Source organism: Protobothrops mucrosquamatus, unplaced genomic scaffold, assembly GCF_001527695.2.
Source record: "Protobothrops mucrosquamatus isolate PMUCROS unplaced genomic scaffold, P.Mucros_1.0 scaffold380, whole genome shotgun sequence".
In the NCBI taxonomy this organism is placed as follows: domain Eukaryota; kingdom Metazoa; phylum Chordata; class Lepidosauria; order Squamata; family Viperidae; genus Protobothrops; species Protobothrops mucrosquamatus.
In genome coordinates this window covers 907,029-924,312 of record NW_015386712.1, presented here as the reverse complement: position 1 = coordinate 924,312, position 17,284 = coordinate 907,029, and the positions used below count along the sequence as shown (strand labels likewise).

At 38.7% G+C, this 17,284-nt stretch overlaps 1 protein-coding gene across 1 annotated transcript in view; it reads right to left on the bottom strand.

The window, feature by feature from the left end:
* Positions 1 to 8,974: 8,974 nt before the first annotated feature.
* LOC107287362 (inter-alpha-trypsin inhibitor heavy chain H3-like) overlaps positions 8,975 to 17,284 on the bottom strand; it is a 21,217-nt gene continuing 12,907 nt past the window's right edge. The window contains exons 14-20 of the mRNA XM_015815867.1: positions 16,526 to 16,691; positions 14,503 to 14,545; positions 13,766 to 13,879; positions 12,423 to 12,627; positions 10,500 to 10,672; positions 9,193 to 9,304; positions 8,975 to 9,104 (exon numbers count right to left, since the gene is read on the bottom strand). Of these exons, the coding sequence (XP_015671353.1) occupies positions 8,975 to 9,104; positions 9,193 to 9,304; positions 10,500 to 10,672; positions 12,423 to 12,627; positions 13,766 to 13,879; positions 14,503 to 14,545; positions 16,526 to 16,691 (943 nt within the window). The remainder of the gene's footprint in view (positions 9,105 to 9,192; positions 9,305 to 10,499; positions 10,673 to 12,422; positions 12,628 to 13,765; positions 13,880 to 14,502; positions 14,546 to 16,525; positions 16,692 to 17,284) is intronic.

Here is a 17,284-nt window from a genome sequence, read left to right as displayed (position 1 = left end):
ATGGCAAATATTTATCTTTGGAAAATGGTTGATGAAATTTCCTCATGAAAGCTAGGGAGCCTAAGTCCAGAAAAGAATATTTCAGCCTCTAATCTATCAAGCCTAGGTTCACCCATTGTGCCCTATGTAGAACACATTTAAAATTCAATCTCAAATTATATTTCACATCTGTTTCACCAATATGGTCAGAAATCCTGAGATTTCTTCAGCTAGCACTTGGATCACCTGGATACATTTCCCACCTGAGACTTCTATTTCAATTAAAGTCATTTTGTTTTTATGCATATAAATTGCTTTTATGAATAAGAGGAATAAGACTTTATAAGCTTTTCCCTTAGTTTTTCAGAATCTGGTGAAAGAAGAAAATTGTCATAAAACATAATTAAATTGTGGTTTTAAAACATGTTTCTACTTTTAAGCTCCTGTCAAACAGAAATTTCTCTCTTGGTATAGTTTTCATAGAGATAGTGACAATTGCTCTATCCCAGTGAATAAATAAATATACATAGAATGAAGAGATATTTTGTGCCTTGAACAAAAAACCTTAGAAAATACAGCATAGATGTTAAAGAATTCTTGGGAAGGTAAAATTGAATCTTAGCTGAAATTGTCCAAAGCTGAATTATTAGTCTCTGCAACACTGCAACTCTAGAAAAAAAAATGAGGTGACCAATGTAGGAGAATATTTATAGCTCAGGGTTGAAATGAGGGATCCTTGGTGCTCTCTGAGCTTGCGTGTTTTCTTGCAGCTGTTTCATTACCCTAACTAGGTAACATCATCAGTGCTAGTAAGGAGTGTTGTTTGCTGTCAGTTTATATTCTGGGGTCTTGCCTGTCTGGCTGGGTGGGGGCGGTCTTACAGTAGGGATTTTTGCTTGGGCTGTTTACTGAGAAAAAGAGAAAAAGACTCCAGCACCTCTACACCAGTAATCAGCACTCAGATCAGCATAGATTAACGCCAAGGTCACCTTCAGAACAAGAATCAAGTAAGCAATACCCCAATCAAGAAACTTCCAAAGAGCCACTAGTAAACAGTCCGACCAAAGAATCCCTAAGACCGCCCCCATCCACACAGACAGGCAAGACATCAGAATATAAACTGATAGCAAACAGCACTCCTTACTAGCACTGATGATGTTACCCAGTTAGGGTAATGAAACCTCTGCCAGAAAACACGCAAACTCAGAGAGCACCACCAAGGACCCCTCAAAGTGAGGCAAATTGTCCCATTCCAGGCTGGAAGAGCCCTGGCGCCCCCTGGTGATTTTAAAAAAACTTGCTTATCTTGTTCTATGGAAAAATTCATATCCTATATATTACTAATCCCAAGCATACTTTCCAGTTATAGAATGAGATACAAATGTAGAGAAAGAGGTGTAGAAAAAAAAGAGGCCTTAGAATAAATATCATGAAAAAACAAACTCTAAACAGAGGTTCAGTCTCAACAATAATTGAGCAAATAGAGAGGGAAATTAAGCAGAGTATCTGGGAAAAGGACAGGGATGCCTCCTGAACAGAAATACTCCTTGTTTCAATCTTTAGACACCCATTGTGTTTACATAAATTCCAGTAATGAATGCAAAGGTTTTATTGCAAAAACATCCACAACAGAAATCAGAAATATAATATCCCATTTAAGGAACAAGAAATGCCATATAATACTTAACAAGTAGGATTATGAATCCCTCCCTGTTTCTGGAGGCCTTTGGGGGTTGGGGATGGAGGACAGTGGCCTGTGCGAGTCACTGGTTGCTTTTGCTCTCCCACCAAAATGGAATTCAAAAACAATTGCGCACCCCAAAGTGGTGGCTTTCCTTCAGCAACAGGCATTGCTCCATGTGGAAACAGGATCAACCTCCCTTTCCTCCCTCTCGCTTGGAAGTTTACTGTCAATGGTGTCCCTGCCCTTTTGTTGGTTGATTCCCCCTTTCTATCCTCATCATTTAGGTCTTCAATGGATCTATCCCAGTGATGGCGAACCTTTTAGAGACTGAGTGCCCAAACTGCAACCCAAAACCCACTTATGCATCATCGAGTGCCGGGTGGGTGTGGCCCATGGCTGGGTGTGGCTCATTGGGTGGGCATGGCCCATTAGGTGGGCATGGCTGCAGTAGTAACTGCAGACTGGGTGGGACTAAAAAGTCGAATCAATCAATTCCAACTTTGCAAGATCTTTTTTTTTCCCGCGAGAAGTTGAAATTGACTGATTGAACCTTTTTTTTTTTGCATACGGCGGTGGAGGCCTAAAGCGAAAAGGTTTTATAAAACCCAGCTGAAGGCCTAGGACTGGGGCGACAGCGCACGTGCCCACAGAGAGGGCTCTGAGTGCCACCTCTGGCACCTGTGCCATAGGTTCGCCACCACTGATCTATCCTAAAAAGGGTGACTCTTTCCATATTCTATATTTTTTTAATTAATCCCCTCAAACTGCTCTTTTTTTTTTGCAAGAGCATCTTTTGATCAGAACATTAGTAAAGATGTCTTTAGAGGACACCTAAATTAGATCTTATTAAGTTACTGAAAATCTGATCAGGATTTTTTTTAATTTTGTATCTAATAAACTGATATGTATTAAAGGAGAAGAAAACCATTCCATTGTTCTTGGTACAGAGATTCCAAGATTTGATAAACGATCAAATTCACTTACATCTTTACAACTGTGTTGATTTCTGGTCGTGTAAAGCAGATAACAAATATATTAAAGCAAAAAAGGGCAACAGTGAAATAACTCTTTATTGTATGCATTATGTGTCCCCTTATCACTTCCAGCATGAAGTTTGAGAGGCAATCCATATGCTGAGGTGTCCAGTAATCAGGAAAAAATGTTGATCTACATTTCAAACTGCATTTGAGGATTTTCTACCTCGATACACTGATATTAAAGTAGCTTTTTAAAACAAGGATACCAAATTTAATGCAAGAGATTTTTAATTATTAAATTAAGTGCAGTCTGAATTAAATGAATGTTCTGTATGTCGGGAGACATGTCATTCGGGCATTTGGGACATAGTTTGTACTTTGAAGAAGCAGACTGGCAGTTTGGAGACATTCCTGGAAGTATTATTGGTCCCTGGAGAGCATATGTCTCTTTTGGGTGAGAAATGCCCTTGGTTAGCATATAGTATTAACGGAGACTTTTCCTTGAATGGAGATTTAACGCTGTATTTATGGTCCTAGAATCACATTTATTTTAAGGTGTTGTATTTTCTACTTGCAAAGGATTAAGTGCTTTCCTTGAACAGTGAAAAATGTTGGTTGGTGGAAAATGCTACAGGGAGAGTTTCGTCAAAGATTCATATATCACTTCTATTATCAGGCTACTTTGCCATCCCTTTTTATAAAGTTCCAAGTTTATTTGCTTCTTGCATCCCTCTCTACCTCTCTCATGCAAGTTGCTTTTGCAGGTGGGAGGGTTTTTTTATTTTAAGCAACTCATCTCCTTTCTCAGGTGATAGTTTTAATAGTGTTAGCTGAGTTTGTACAAAAAGGCCCCACATGGTTGGTCTTTAGATTTCTTTCATTTACAGTAATATCCTTTTTTAAAAAAAAGATTAAACCTTCTTTCTATTTCTGCAGTATGTTATAAAAAGGCTGAACCTCAAACATGCCTCAAGCCATGACAGAAAAGCAGCAGAGCAGGAGGCCCAGCTATTGTCACAACTGAAGCATCCAAATATAGTCACCTATAGAGAGTCCTGGGAATGGGATGATGGCTTGCTTTACATTGTCATGGGCTTCTGTGAAGGAGGGGACTTATATCATAAACTGAAAGAGCAGAAAGGACAACTTCTTCCTGAGTCTCAAGTGGTAGAGTGGCTTGTTCAGATTGCTATGGCACTGCAGGTACCCGACTTCTCTTTACCAGACAGTTCTGACATCACTGAATTTCAGCATGAATTGATTTTAATCGTTTTATCTAATGTGTTCTAAGAAGCCAATTGCTAGTTTCCATGGATATTTGTAATTAGCAGAGACAATAATGAATATATTCTTGATGTACTTTTGATCATCTTATTACTATCTACAGTCAATAAAGCTGTGATTGATAATAATGGCTATGCAGTTTGACAGATTTATTTAATATAGTCCCTTCCCTCTACAACAGACATGTCAAACTTGTGACATCTTTATGGTGGGTGTCAGTTTGCTTCATGTATGGATTGGAGGGGTTTAAAGTGGCTAATGATGCAGCTGTGGACTGGCTTCTAGTTTGTGGTCGTGCCACATCATCTGTGTGGGTTTGGGTTTGCTTTTTGCGTGGATGTGTGGTGGTGACATCCCAAACCCACACAGATGGGTTTTTGAAGCAAACTGACACCCACCATAAAGATGTGGCATGACCACGAACACGAAGCCAAACAACAGCAACGAAGCTCACCATCTCAAATCCCCCTGCAACTCAGACTAACCTGAGCACAACAAAGCCCCCACCCAAACAGAACACTCCCCCATCCAATCAGAGCACAGCCAACCCCCCATCCAATCAGAGCACAGCCAAGCTCCTTAACCAATCAGAACACACCTCCACCCAATCAGAACACAGCCAAGCTCCCATCCAATCAGTTCAAACCCCACTGGCAGTTAAAAGGAAGAAACAGCTGCGATCACACATTACTCCTAGAAGCACGAAGCTGAAGACACCAGCCTGAAGATGACGAATGGGACTTCGTCGAAACGTCGCCAAGACACCTCCAATTTTACACGGGAGAAAACCCGAATAACCAAAGACCTACATACAAACACCCGTGAAAACCTCAGAAAACATATATAGATGGTAGGTTTTGGTATATATATATACCAAATAAGAAAGAAAAGCGAACACCAGAATACAATAAACCAGACTGTTTAATATAAACAAGCCTGTGGTTAAAAAGAGTCAATAAGCTTTCGTCAGGCCAAACTACCGACGTCATCAGAGTTGGAGTAAAAGGAGATCAGGAAGGCAGCTCATATAACCTCCTGCCTCTGTGCCCGGCTCCTTGAGCGTGTCATTGGCCCATTGATTGTATTAATCCGTACCGCATAGAGTTGTTCCGCATCAGGCAAACTGTCCTTGGTTACGCTAGTTGTTTTGCGATCCTCAAGTGCTCTTTTAGAGCATGTGCAAGCACTTGGAGGGTGGCTGTCAACCGGTCCCTGCGCCCAGTCTCCCTCCCTCCCAGGGCCATTATCTTCCCCCACCCCAAGGCCGTTGTCGTCTCCCCCATAATTCCTCCGCCCCAGTCCTGCAAAAAGCAGCTGTTCCGGCATTCCTGCTCTGCGTCTTCCCCCTCCCTCCCCCTCCTTCCAGATCGCCTCTGCCCCTCTGTCCCCGGCTTAGAGCCATTTGGTCCATCATCTCCACCCATGGGAGTTGTGGTCGCCTCACCTGTAGAGCCATCGTCCCAATTATGCAAGATGCTGTCCCATTGTTTTGGTCTCTGGTTTTTCCCTTTAACCAGGTCATCGTCCTCCTTAGGGATCGTGCCCATCTCATCCATCATTCTACCACTCCTGTGAAGGAAGAGTTAAGTGTCTTCTCAGCAGACCGTGGCGCTGTCTTTCCCATCCCCTAAGAGTCTGATAAGCCGGCAAAAGATCTATATGCCGGTTGATGGAATTTTCATCAGAGAGCCAGGCTTCCTTGAGTAGGCGGCCACCCTTGATAGTCTCACGAGCTATAACCTCTGTGTTAGCTAGATCGAATGTGTGGCCAAAGCTGGACATATGGGCCCACACTTGTGAGCATTGCTTCTGTCTTCTAATAGCCAGTTTATGTTCATGGACCCTGGTCCTCAGCCTTTTAGTAGTTTCCCCAATGTAATTGCTTGCACAATCCTTGCAATTGATTCTGTAAACTACAGACTATCTTTGACCATTGGGGAGAGGCTCTTTTGGATGCATGATCTTGGACCTTAGGGTCTGCTCGGGCCTATGGGCAACACTCACATTGTAGGGGGCCAACAGGGAGGGTTGTCCATGTGTCCGATGTTGCTGTCACATTGGAGCGTGAGTCCCTATGATTCCGATGTGGTCTACTATGCTGTCTCACAAATCCCATGGGATAGCCATTGCGCCTAAAGATATGATGGAGAAGTTTTTTCTCCTCAACTTTGGCTCTGCCTGTGCTACAATGGGAATTGACCCATTTAAATAGCAGCTGATTTTTTGTGCTACCAGGTGATTGCTACTATAATGTAGTGTTCTATCTGTATGGGTGGGTTTACGGTATACAGACGTGTACAATGTGCCATTGGGCATCGGCTGATCAGTACATCCAGAAAGGCAAGACTGCCTTGGGTCTTTTCTTCTGCCGTGAAGCAGATGTCTGGATATAGTTATATATAATCTATCTATCTATCTATCTATCTATCTATCTATCTATCTATCTATCTATCTATCTATCTATCTATCTATCTATCTATCTATCTATCTATCTGTCTATCTGTCTATCTGTCTGTCTATCTGTCTATCTGTCTATCTGTCTATCTGTCTATCTATCTACCTACCAACATACCTACATACCTACATACCTATCATCTGTCTGTCTGTCTGTCTGTCTGTCTGTCTGTCTGTCTGTCTGTCTGTCTGTCTGTCTGTCTGTCTGTCTGTCTATCTATCTATCTATCTATCTATCTATCTATCTATCTATCTATCTATCTATCTATCTAATCTATCATCTATCATCTATCTATATCAGGGTTGAACTGTAGAGACCTTGGTGCTCTCTGAGCTTGTTTGCTTGCAGATATTTCATTGCCTGGCTAGGTAACATCATTAGTGGCAATGAGTGACAGGTTTGCTCTCTGTTCATCAATTATATATATACATACACACACGGGGGGGGGGGGAGATTGTCTCTTGGAAAGGGGAAGCAAGCTGAAATGGGCTAAGGAGCTGAAAGGAGGGGATCATGAATAAATGAAACTAAAGGCAGCAAAGATCCAGCGTGCAGAGATTTACTAAAACAATTCTAATAAGAAAATTGGGCAAAGTAATTGGGTGATAGGTACTTAATCCCATCAGTATTTCTCTATTGGTTAACAAGAAACAATATATTTTTAACATCCCTGCCACCTCTAAATCTAATCTAAAAGACAATATTTTTAAACAATAAAATGTCTCTCCCTACAAATCAAACTTATTAGTTTTCCCAGTTATATCCCACAGTTCCAACAGCAAATCAGAGGCCTAGAATTTGCTGTTCTACAATGCAAAATAAGATATTCTTTCCTATTGTTTTCCATTTCTTTTCCTTATAAGCTAAAAACCAACAATCATTTTAATAAAGTATGATCTTCTTCCCAAGAGTTGCATTGCATCTTTCATAACCATGATGTGTATGTGTGTGTGTGTGTCCGCGCGCATGCGCATACACACACTCCTTGTCCATTCCTTTTTACTGTTTGGCTTCTTCCCTTCCCCTCCCCCCCCATATCATTTGTTGGCCCAACATCAATTCTTGGCACCATATTAGGTCTGAAGTCCAGAGTCAAGTTATTTCAGATGGTAAACAAGTCCATTAAAAATCAATACATATAAAAACAGTAATAGCCATCTGCAGAAAAGAATACAGCAATTCTACATACATACATACATACATATGTATATAGCATTGTATATGTGTGTGTGTGTGTATAGCACACACACACACACATATACATACACAAACACACAAACACACATATACATACACATTGCAATGGCCCCCTCATCTCCTCTCCCCATCCTGCAAGTTTCCTGCATGTTGTTATTCTTCATAGACGTGACCTCCTCAGTCTCTATAATAAAACTATTATATCTGAGAGAAGAATTTAGTGATGCATCAAATGCAACCTTAACAAATCTATTCGTACCTATTACAGGTAACGTTATTAAAGTCTTTGCTATTGCAACCATGAATAAGGTTACTAGATTTCTGCAAAAGGAGGACATTTCGTCCTTTTTGTCCTCTGACCAGCATAGCCATAAAATCAAATGCTGTGCTGCTTTTTGAGTATCTTTTACTGAGCAGCTTTTCTCCATGATGCCAAGCTTCCCTGAAAGAAAGTTAACAACGTTCTTTTGCAACAGATGCTAAGAATGTTAAGCAGGTAGTGTATCCTTCTTTTCTTCCATTTGTCCTTCTTTCCAATTGTCCATTCCCTCCTTTGCTTCTTCAAGTATCTCGTAACCTTAATGAGGGAGGAAAATGAGCAATGGATTTTTTTCCCTGAACTGCATCCATAAAGAACAAGGTAGTGTAATCCTTCACAGTATGGATGAAATGAAAACGGCATTGATGGAACCAACCTAAACTGTACTGTGAAAATTCTTTCCACAACGATAATTAATGGTGATCCTGCTATATCTCTCTGAGCACAATCAGAAGATAATATTGGCACCATCTGCTTGGCTGCTTGGAAATTGGCCTTGAAAAGTTGGTAAGGTTCCATCTTGTTCACTGTGTTATTTACCTGTAATATCTATCTAAAGCAGCTGGATTTGGAGCAGCTGTCATCAATGGGCTGGTGATAGTTACAAATATTTTTCCTTTCTTGCAAACTAGAGGTTTGATATTTCAACCATCTCTGTATCTCTACATATTAATACTGCTTCTGTAATGGAGAATTTTCTATAGAACAAACTGCTATTGGAGCTGACAGACACATACAAACACAGCATTATCCAGATATTCTGGAGATATTTTTATGTTGCAATTTATAAGTTTTCCATATTTAATGTTTAGTTATGTAAAACTGCTTAGAGATATTCAAGAGTAGTAGAAAATAAATGGGTAAATAAAAATGTTTTCCAATTTATTTAAATTAAATCTAAGTAGAAGATACACATATTGTACCATGAATGTATCAATTTCAATTATTTAGATTCACAACAAAATCCCCAGTATTAAAATATTTCTTCAGATGATATCGCAAGCAATTATCATAGCATGAAATTTTTCATCATCATCATCATCATCATCATCATCACACCTCTTAAGATTTTTTTTATTTCAAAATATGCTGGGAACAATGTAGTCTGTGTGATTGCCATCAATAAGGCCATCTCCATTGTTGTGAATAAGCCAGCAAGGGATAATGGTGCCATGCTGGACATCAGTTGTGTAATCCTTCTGCCATCCCCTGCAATAGAACACAGAAAGCAGTGAGCTTAGAGCATCCAGTTCATGCAACCATGTCAATGTCAGCTAAAATGTCAGGCTCTTTTTACCTGGTTACTGTCAGCAGGTTATTTTTCACAATCATGGTGGCATCTGGTTTTTCTGGATCCGATCCAGGGTGGACTTCGAGTATATTAAAGTCAATTCGGTGGAAAAATTGCCCTTAAAATAAACATGACAGCAGCAGCAGTAATTATTAAACAGTTGCCAGTCTTGATTAAATAGTTGTTAGTCATTCAAGAGCAAATCATAAGCAGGGTCACTTCTTGCATTTGACAGGGCTAATTGTGGCCTTAAGTAGCTATTTTTATAGCTACCCTACCAATTCTGTTTTTATTTATACAGAAATGTTGCATACTGTACATTACTTTCCTGCTTTCAGAGAACTTGTCTTATATGCGTCACACTACCATTGGGATTGGCAATGGGGCACTGAGATTCAAATTTAAAATAAGCCTGTTTGGATGATCCAAAATACTGCTTTGGAAATTGTTTTATGTACTGTATGTTGTTCATATGGAAGAGATAAAGAGCTACAAATAAGATAAAATGGCTCTACAAATTGAAGGTTCTGATTTTCCCCACTATTGTGTACAGCTCCTGTACAATGGCTTTTGATGGCTCTTCATAGCATAGGTTGTTGAGGTTTTTTGCATCCATATTAAAGAAGAAACTTAATTAGGGAGAAAAAGAAGGGAGTTAGCCACATTATCCATACACATCAAATTGTTTCTTTCAAGGCCCAGAAAAGAAAAGGAATAAACTAGAGATCCTTCATCTCTATTCTATAAAGAAAAGGATTAAACCTGGGATAACCAAAACATTAATTTCCTATCTCCTGTATCAGGTGACTCTTTTCTATCTCTACCCAAAGTTCATCTCTCTCTCTCTCCCTGCCTCTCCCTGTCTTTTAACAATTCTGCCAGTTTATTCTTTTTGATGTTTGCTGATCTTTAATAAATAAATATCAGGATGTATTTATTGCTATCTATATCAGGTGGTGTGCTCTGATTGAGATATAGGGATCAAACGGAATGTGTTGATGTAATTAAACTGGATGCTACTCATAATAATAATTTTTTAAAAACCCATGCAAACCCAACAACTTTTATACACAATCTATTCTAGCAAGTGACACAATTCAGAAATAAATATTGCATGCCTGGAAACAAACAAAAGTGAAAAGCAAATATTGCTGCCTTTTTTATCTCATACCAAGTCAATGCCAGTTTAATCTCAGGCCAAGTCAGTCAGGAGTTTAACCTCATGCCATGTCAGAAGACCATATGCCTTGTGGAAGAAAAGCAGTGAAAAACAAAACCCAAAAAACTCCCTCAGCATAACATCTTTGTGTTACCTAGTAAACCATGGGTTTGCTCAGATAATCTGTGACTATCCACCGTGTAAAATCCCAGGAAATCTCTGAGCACGGGATGTTTCTTCCACACTTGGTGTAGAACAATGATAAACTTTGCTCCATTATCCATTGAAACCTCTAGGCTCCGTTTTTGTTTGATTATTAGTGTCAAACTAAGTGGGAAAAGAGAAACCAAGCAGGAAAAAGTGATTATTAGTATGCTTAATGCAGAGGCTCGAATTAAGGAGATTGGTTGCAAGGGGAGAGCCATTTCTGGAGAAGGCATCTGTAAGCACATGGCTGTTGTTCAAATTACGCCTAGCATTAAATTCTACCATATCCTATCAGTTCTTGCCTTCAACCTTATTAAATGACGAAGCTATCCATTCATTCACCAATGAAGCAGGCTGAAGTAGAGCAATGCAAATAAAGCACTCACCTGAAACAATTGCTCTGATTACATTATGCTGATTACTAGCTCTAGGGATTGGTCTCAATTTCACTATGTACATAATACACTAGACCAGGAGTGGGCAATTAATTTTCCCAGTGGGCCACAGGAGAAACTGGAACTGTTGTAGAGGGCCAAACCAATAGGGTTGTGAAAGGGCATAGGTGTCCATGCATGCAAATATGTAAAATGGGGGGAAAAAACGCCTTCAAAATGCAAGCAATCCACACAGGCCAGACAGGGACAGCCAAAGGGCCAGAAGTGGCCCAGGTCTATACCAGACTGAACATACGACTTCTTCTATTTGCAAACATTGGCCTTTATGGACAGTTGCTTCTGTACAACTGACTGGATCTGAATACCCATATATGCTTTTATTTATTTATTCAAAACACATTTGTATGGCCACCCATCTCACATTGTGACTCTGGGCAGTATGCATAATATATATGTTTTATTATTTCCTGTATTTCCAATGCCATTTGAAGGAGAAAAAAAGGGTTTCTGCTCACATATACCACAAGAAAAGGGATCAAGAAAAATGCAGGAAGTATCAGCTGTGCCCCTATTTTTTTCTGTAAATATTCATATTAAATGAATTGTGTAGCATTTGTCTGAAACGAAGAGCAACTTGTATTTAAGACAATTACTCCTCATACAGAAGAGAAGATAGGAAAAATTATAAATGTGCTGGTTAATAACTGCAATACAAATTTCACTTTCAAAAATATAAATGTCCATAAAAATCTGTACAATGCCAACTTCCCCACCTTGTGGATTAGGTTTATGAATTGTAGCTGAAACCAGTCCTAGAAAATCCTCCAGCCTTTAAATATATATTGGGACATAGTTTTACGTGCCACATTTTTGGAAGGTACCTTTTCATAGATAATGTGGTGTTTGTACAGATAGTCATTAAATTACAAGGAATCCTTTAGTAACTGAAGTTATAATGGCACTGAAAAAATAACGTATCACCATTGCAGAATCCCCATGGTCATGTGATCAAAATTCAGACACTTGGCAAGTGGCTCATATTTATGATGGTTGCAGTTAATTTTTAAAAACATTATAAAAACATTAATTTTTATAAAGCATGCCTCATATCTGCACATATATATGTATAGCATAGTGCCTTTCTCTGTAGCTGGGGCAAACTTATTTTCTTGTGAGGGTCACCTTCTTTCAGGGTTAGTCTGTCAGGGGAAAGCATTATTACAGAGTTGAAACAAACAGAGATTATAAGAGTAGAGCCCAAAGGCAGTGTAGACATAGAAAGAGTGGGTGGGAGCATCCATTCTTTCTGACATTCTTTTTTCTCTCACTGCATAACTTGTCAGAAGTCTGATCTGGTATCTTGCCTTAGGCTTTTAGAAGAGGCCAACACATGTGCAAAATTACAGAAGCTTCAAGTCACCCATCCCTGATTTAAGAATATCACTTTTATACATTTAGGTGTATGAAAAACTCACCTGGGTTGTTGTAAGATGACTTCATAAAGCCAACTGAATTCTCTCCTTTTCATACCATTTTGAAGGATGATATTCTGAGTTGTTATTTCAAGCCTTACATTCTGATTCATAGTTACAATCCCAAGTTTTCCAAAATATGTAATCTGTGGTCTTACGTTGTTGATGCTCCTTTTATCTCCAATAAGCTGTCCATTGACGGTAATGCCTAAAGTCCAGAAGTGAGGTTAAAGGGATGGTATATGTGCAAGTAACATATTTGTAAATATGTCTTTTCCTGGTTTCTAGGAGGCAGGACACTTTCCATACTATATATTTTTGTTAAACTGGGATCCCACTTCTACTGCATTTGGATATATTTCATCATTTAAAATCACGTCTTTTCTGATAATCTGCTAATGTGATAATCTTTTCAAGACTGGTGCATAAGAATCACCATAGCTTCCTTGAATTGATCTTATCTTTTACCATCTGTTTTAAGTGATCAATGTGATGATAACAGAGTATAGATGTAGGCACAAATAAACAGCCATGCTGTACTAAGAAAATGGTATATACGCTCAGAACTAAAGAACATACGGATAGTCATCAACTTATGACTTCAATTGAGCCCAAAATTTCTGTTGCTAAACGAGACAGTTATTAAGTGAAGTTTGCCCCATTTTATGATCTTTCTTGGCAATATTGTTAAGTGAATCACTGCAGCTGTTACGTTAGTAACAAGATTGTTAAGTGAATCTGGCTTCTGCATTGACTTTGCTTGTCAGAAGGTTTTAAAAGGTGATCACATGACCCCAGGACACTGCGACCATCATTAGTATGAGCCAGTTGCCAAGCAGCTAAACTTTGATCACATAATCATGGAGATGCTGCAACAGTCATAAATGTGAAAAATGGTGATAAGTCACATTTTTCAGTGCCACTGTAACTTTGAACAGTCACTAAACAAATTGTTGTAAGTCAAGGACTAGCTATAATCTATTTTGAGAAATATTGATGGTGAGTATATTTCAGGATATAGCAGAAGCCATGATAAGCCTAGACAACCCTGAGTATGTTGTTTGCATGCTAGAACAAGAAAGATAATCAAGAGTGGGGGGAAACCCTAATTCCATTTAAATAATAAGCAGTCCAAATTTAAAAAGCTTTAATAGTCAGCCTATTATGAAGAAAATGGAATCTAGGAGAATGAGCCTCAAATTTACACACTATTATATGATCTGCATATCCTTTATCCAAAGGAAGCAGACCTCAACAAAGCAAATGGAATTAGATAGACATTGAACTGATCTAGCAGTGCCATATCTTTCTTGGTTTCAGGCGCTGTTTCAGAAAAGAAAGCTCACCTGTAACTGGATCTCTTATCAAATTTATAACTACCCCTGGCTTCTCATTAATATTGAAACAAAGAGCGTCTTCCTTCTGGGGCACAGCTATGATAAAGTGTGGGTCTCCATCAGCTGCAAAGAAGAAATTACACCAAAATCATGCTTCCATCAGTGGGTCATTTTATTTTTGTGTCCTCTTTGTGCACCGTTTAAAATGAAATAGAGGAATGTAAGAAGAAAAAGTATGGAAAGATGCAGAGTTTCTATTTAGTATGTTTTTATAGGGCAATAGAAAGAACATTCATGGTAACATTATGTAACATGGGCCTTAGCCTTAATCCAAATTTGGAAATTGAGAAAAGGAGGTCCTTGATTTCCTTTCCTTGTTACATAATCATCTCTAGTTGATGATTGATGGAAAAAAATAAGGCCTTTATCTTTCACGGGCAACAAGAGTTGTGTTAGACATGATTTATTCCTTGAAGTCTCTCCCATTTTAAGGTACAGTATGTGATGTTCCAACCCACATACAACAATTGGCTGTTCAGTCTCAAAAAGAAGGATCTGAAACTCATTTGTTGCCTTTAGTTCATGGACTCATGCTCCAGGACCTCAGAAGTTATTTTTTCTTACTCTCTCTCTCTCCCCCCCCCAATTCATCTCTCTCTCTCTCACTCTGTGTGTGTGTGTGTGTGTGTGTGTGTGTGCCTGTCTGTCTGTCTGTGTCTGTGTATTCTAAAAAAGAAACTTACCACCAGAATAATAGTAAGGGGCAGATGTAGGTTGATAGCTGGGCACCTGCTGTTTTGCTACATAAAAGAAAAGAAAAACAAAACAATTTATTCCACATCTGGTAAGTACATCAGTTAACATTTTGCTCCATTTCAATAATAGCTTTCTTTGAAGGCCAGGTTCACATTTGGGGCAGGGAAAGAGAATATTTGGGGGGAGGCAAGGATTACATAATATTTGAAGGAAGGACAGGAACATTCTGTCCTTCAAATGATTGCTTTGCAATTATGGTAAAAGGAGACTTGGAGGCTCTCCAAAAGAAAGCAAAAGGTTTGAGGACTTCCTGTGACCTTGGGCAATGGATTATCCACTTGTGATTTAGTGAGGGATTGGAATTACTTCATTCACTTAGAAAGCGGTAAGAGATATTTTCCCTGTTTTTTTTACTACTTAAAAAGCCTCTGCACATTAGTGCAGCACCAAACCCTTCCTTACCCAAAACTGCCGCATTAATACAACGGTCTTTCTAGGAAGTGCTTTAAAAAGAAAAACATCTCGGCAAAGGACACCTCACAGTAGTGTGACTGAAGAAATCATTTTAAAAGCTAAAAAAAAACCCCCAATGAAATACCTGTGCAATTTTTAGAAGAAGTCAGACTGTCAGTTTGACTCCACTTGTGGCTGATTTTTATTCTTACCATGTGTCTGCTGAAGCAAAAACTCCAGATTTGCTATATTAAATTATATTCCATTGTGTAAATGTATGCATTTCATCTTCAGGTAGCAAAAGAAGAAACTAAAATAATACTCCATTAAACCCGACCAATGGAATGGCAAGATATGAAATATGAGAGAAAGAATTAAAACCTAATTTACCTTCAGCTGTTTCCAAGGATGATGATGAGAGACAGACAGACAGACAGACAGACAGACAGACAGACAGACAGACAGAAAGAGAGAGTCAATTTTTATGCCAAACTAGTTTGACTGCAAAAAATTATAGTTGACCTATCACAATAAGGATAAACTGGAGGGTGCACACAATGTCAATTATATGTCTCTAGGCAGCTATTTTTATTTCTTCTAAAAAACAGCCACTTCCTTTTAAAAGGGCTTGACCAAATAATCTCTAGTTATTCATATATAAAAAACATAGTTTATACACATAATTATTCCCTTCCCCTTCCTCCATCGATTCATGTCGTGGAGCCAGTTAGCAAAGCAGCAGCGTCAAAACTTTTATTTCCTTTAATCCTTTCAGTGATAATCTTCTTCTGATAGGAATGATACATTTCAGATTGCAATTCTTTCATTTAAGGGGGGCTTCATGATACCACATGACAAAAACTATGAGGCCTTTGAGAGGGAAGGGATCTACTGTAAGAACAACTCTTTTGAGGTTAGCAGATAAATTTAATTGAACCCTTTATGGCTCTAGAGCTGAGATGTCCAAACTTGCCCATTTTAAGATCAGTGGACTTCAACTCCCAGAATTCCCAGGCCAGCCATAATGTCCACAGGTCTTAAAGCGGCCAGGATTGGCCACCCTCGCTCTAGTCCATGTTAGCAAGAAATTGCTAAAAATCTCATTTCTACTGTTCGTTTGTTCTTTAATTTTTAAATTGCATTTTCAAAATATTTAAGTTAAATGTAAAAAATAAGAAAAGAATGTGACAAAAGCCAGATTGTGTTTTCAAAATATTTAAGTTAAAATGTAAAAAATAAGAAAAGAATATGACGAAAGCCAGATTGTTCTTCTCAAGTTTTTCTCCTTTGGGAATACATGTAATATCACAATGCATGTGAAAAAGAAGTGGAGCTTGTGTTGCAATGCCATGTTGCTGCTGACATCAATCTGATCCCTCTTGGCCTGTTGGCAGCTGCTACTGAAAAGCACACACCACAAAATTCATGCTTTTCTATCCTGATCTAAGGGGAAAGTATACTGCCTGTTACTCCAGGATATTCTATGATTAGTTCAAATGTGAATATTAGGAATACTCACCCCAAACCACTAAAAGCCAGATAGAGTAAGGTCTTGATGACAATATCTGTACCTTCTATAGGTTTGTCAGCAACTACTTCCCGTTCTTCATTGCCTTCTGGCTTTGTGACAACCATGGATGTTAACGGAGTCACAAACTTATATTTCAGAGACAACTCCAGGGCTTTAGCAGTAATGTTTTCCTTTTCATCTCCCTGTGCAACAGAACTAAAAGCAAGAACATTGGAGAAGCATTTAGAAAATGTTTTAAGCTTGATAATATTAATTATTCAGTATTTTTCCACCCTATAATGCAAAAATGTATGGTAAATTGCTCTAAATAATAAAATAAGTACAATATGAGCCTCATGAATACTTTGGCAAAACTAAACTTATCAAAGTCTAATGTTAACTTAGAAGACCTGCAATAATTACTTGCATTATCAGAAGCAATCTAACTTGGGCCAAAAGATCAGATCAATTCCAGGCCAAAAATGATGAATAGTGTTATGTATTGGCTTGAAAAGTTATGGTTGTTATGAACAGTTGTTGTTTTATATTTGAAAGAGTCTCCAACTGTTTTGGAGGGAAACTGCAACCTGAAAATAAGCGGGAAAATATCCTTTAAACTGATTGGTCGCCGCCTAGTGGCGGCAATGTATAAATAGCCGTCAATATGACAGTTTGAGCACTTCTGTGTTTTCAGCAATGTATTACATCGGTCTGGTCTATGCCTCAACCAGCGCAATACACAATAAATAGCTACTAATCAATTCCAGGTTGTATTGAATGAAACTAAATTTCCTTCCTCTTTTGAATGG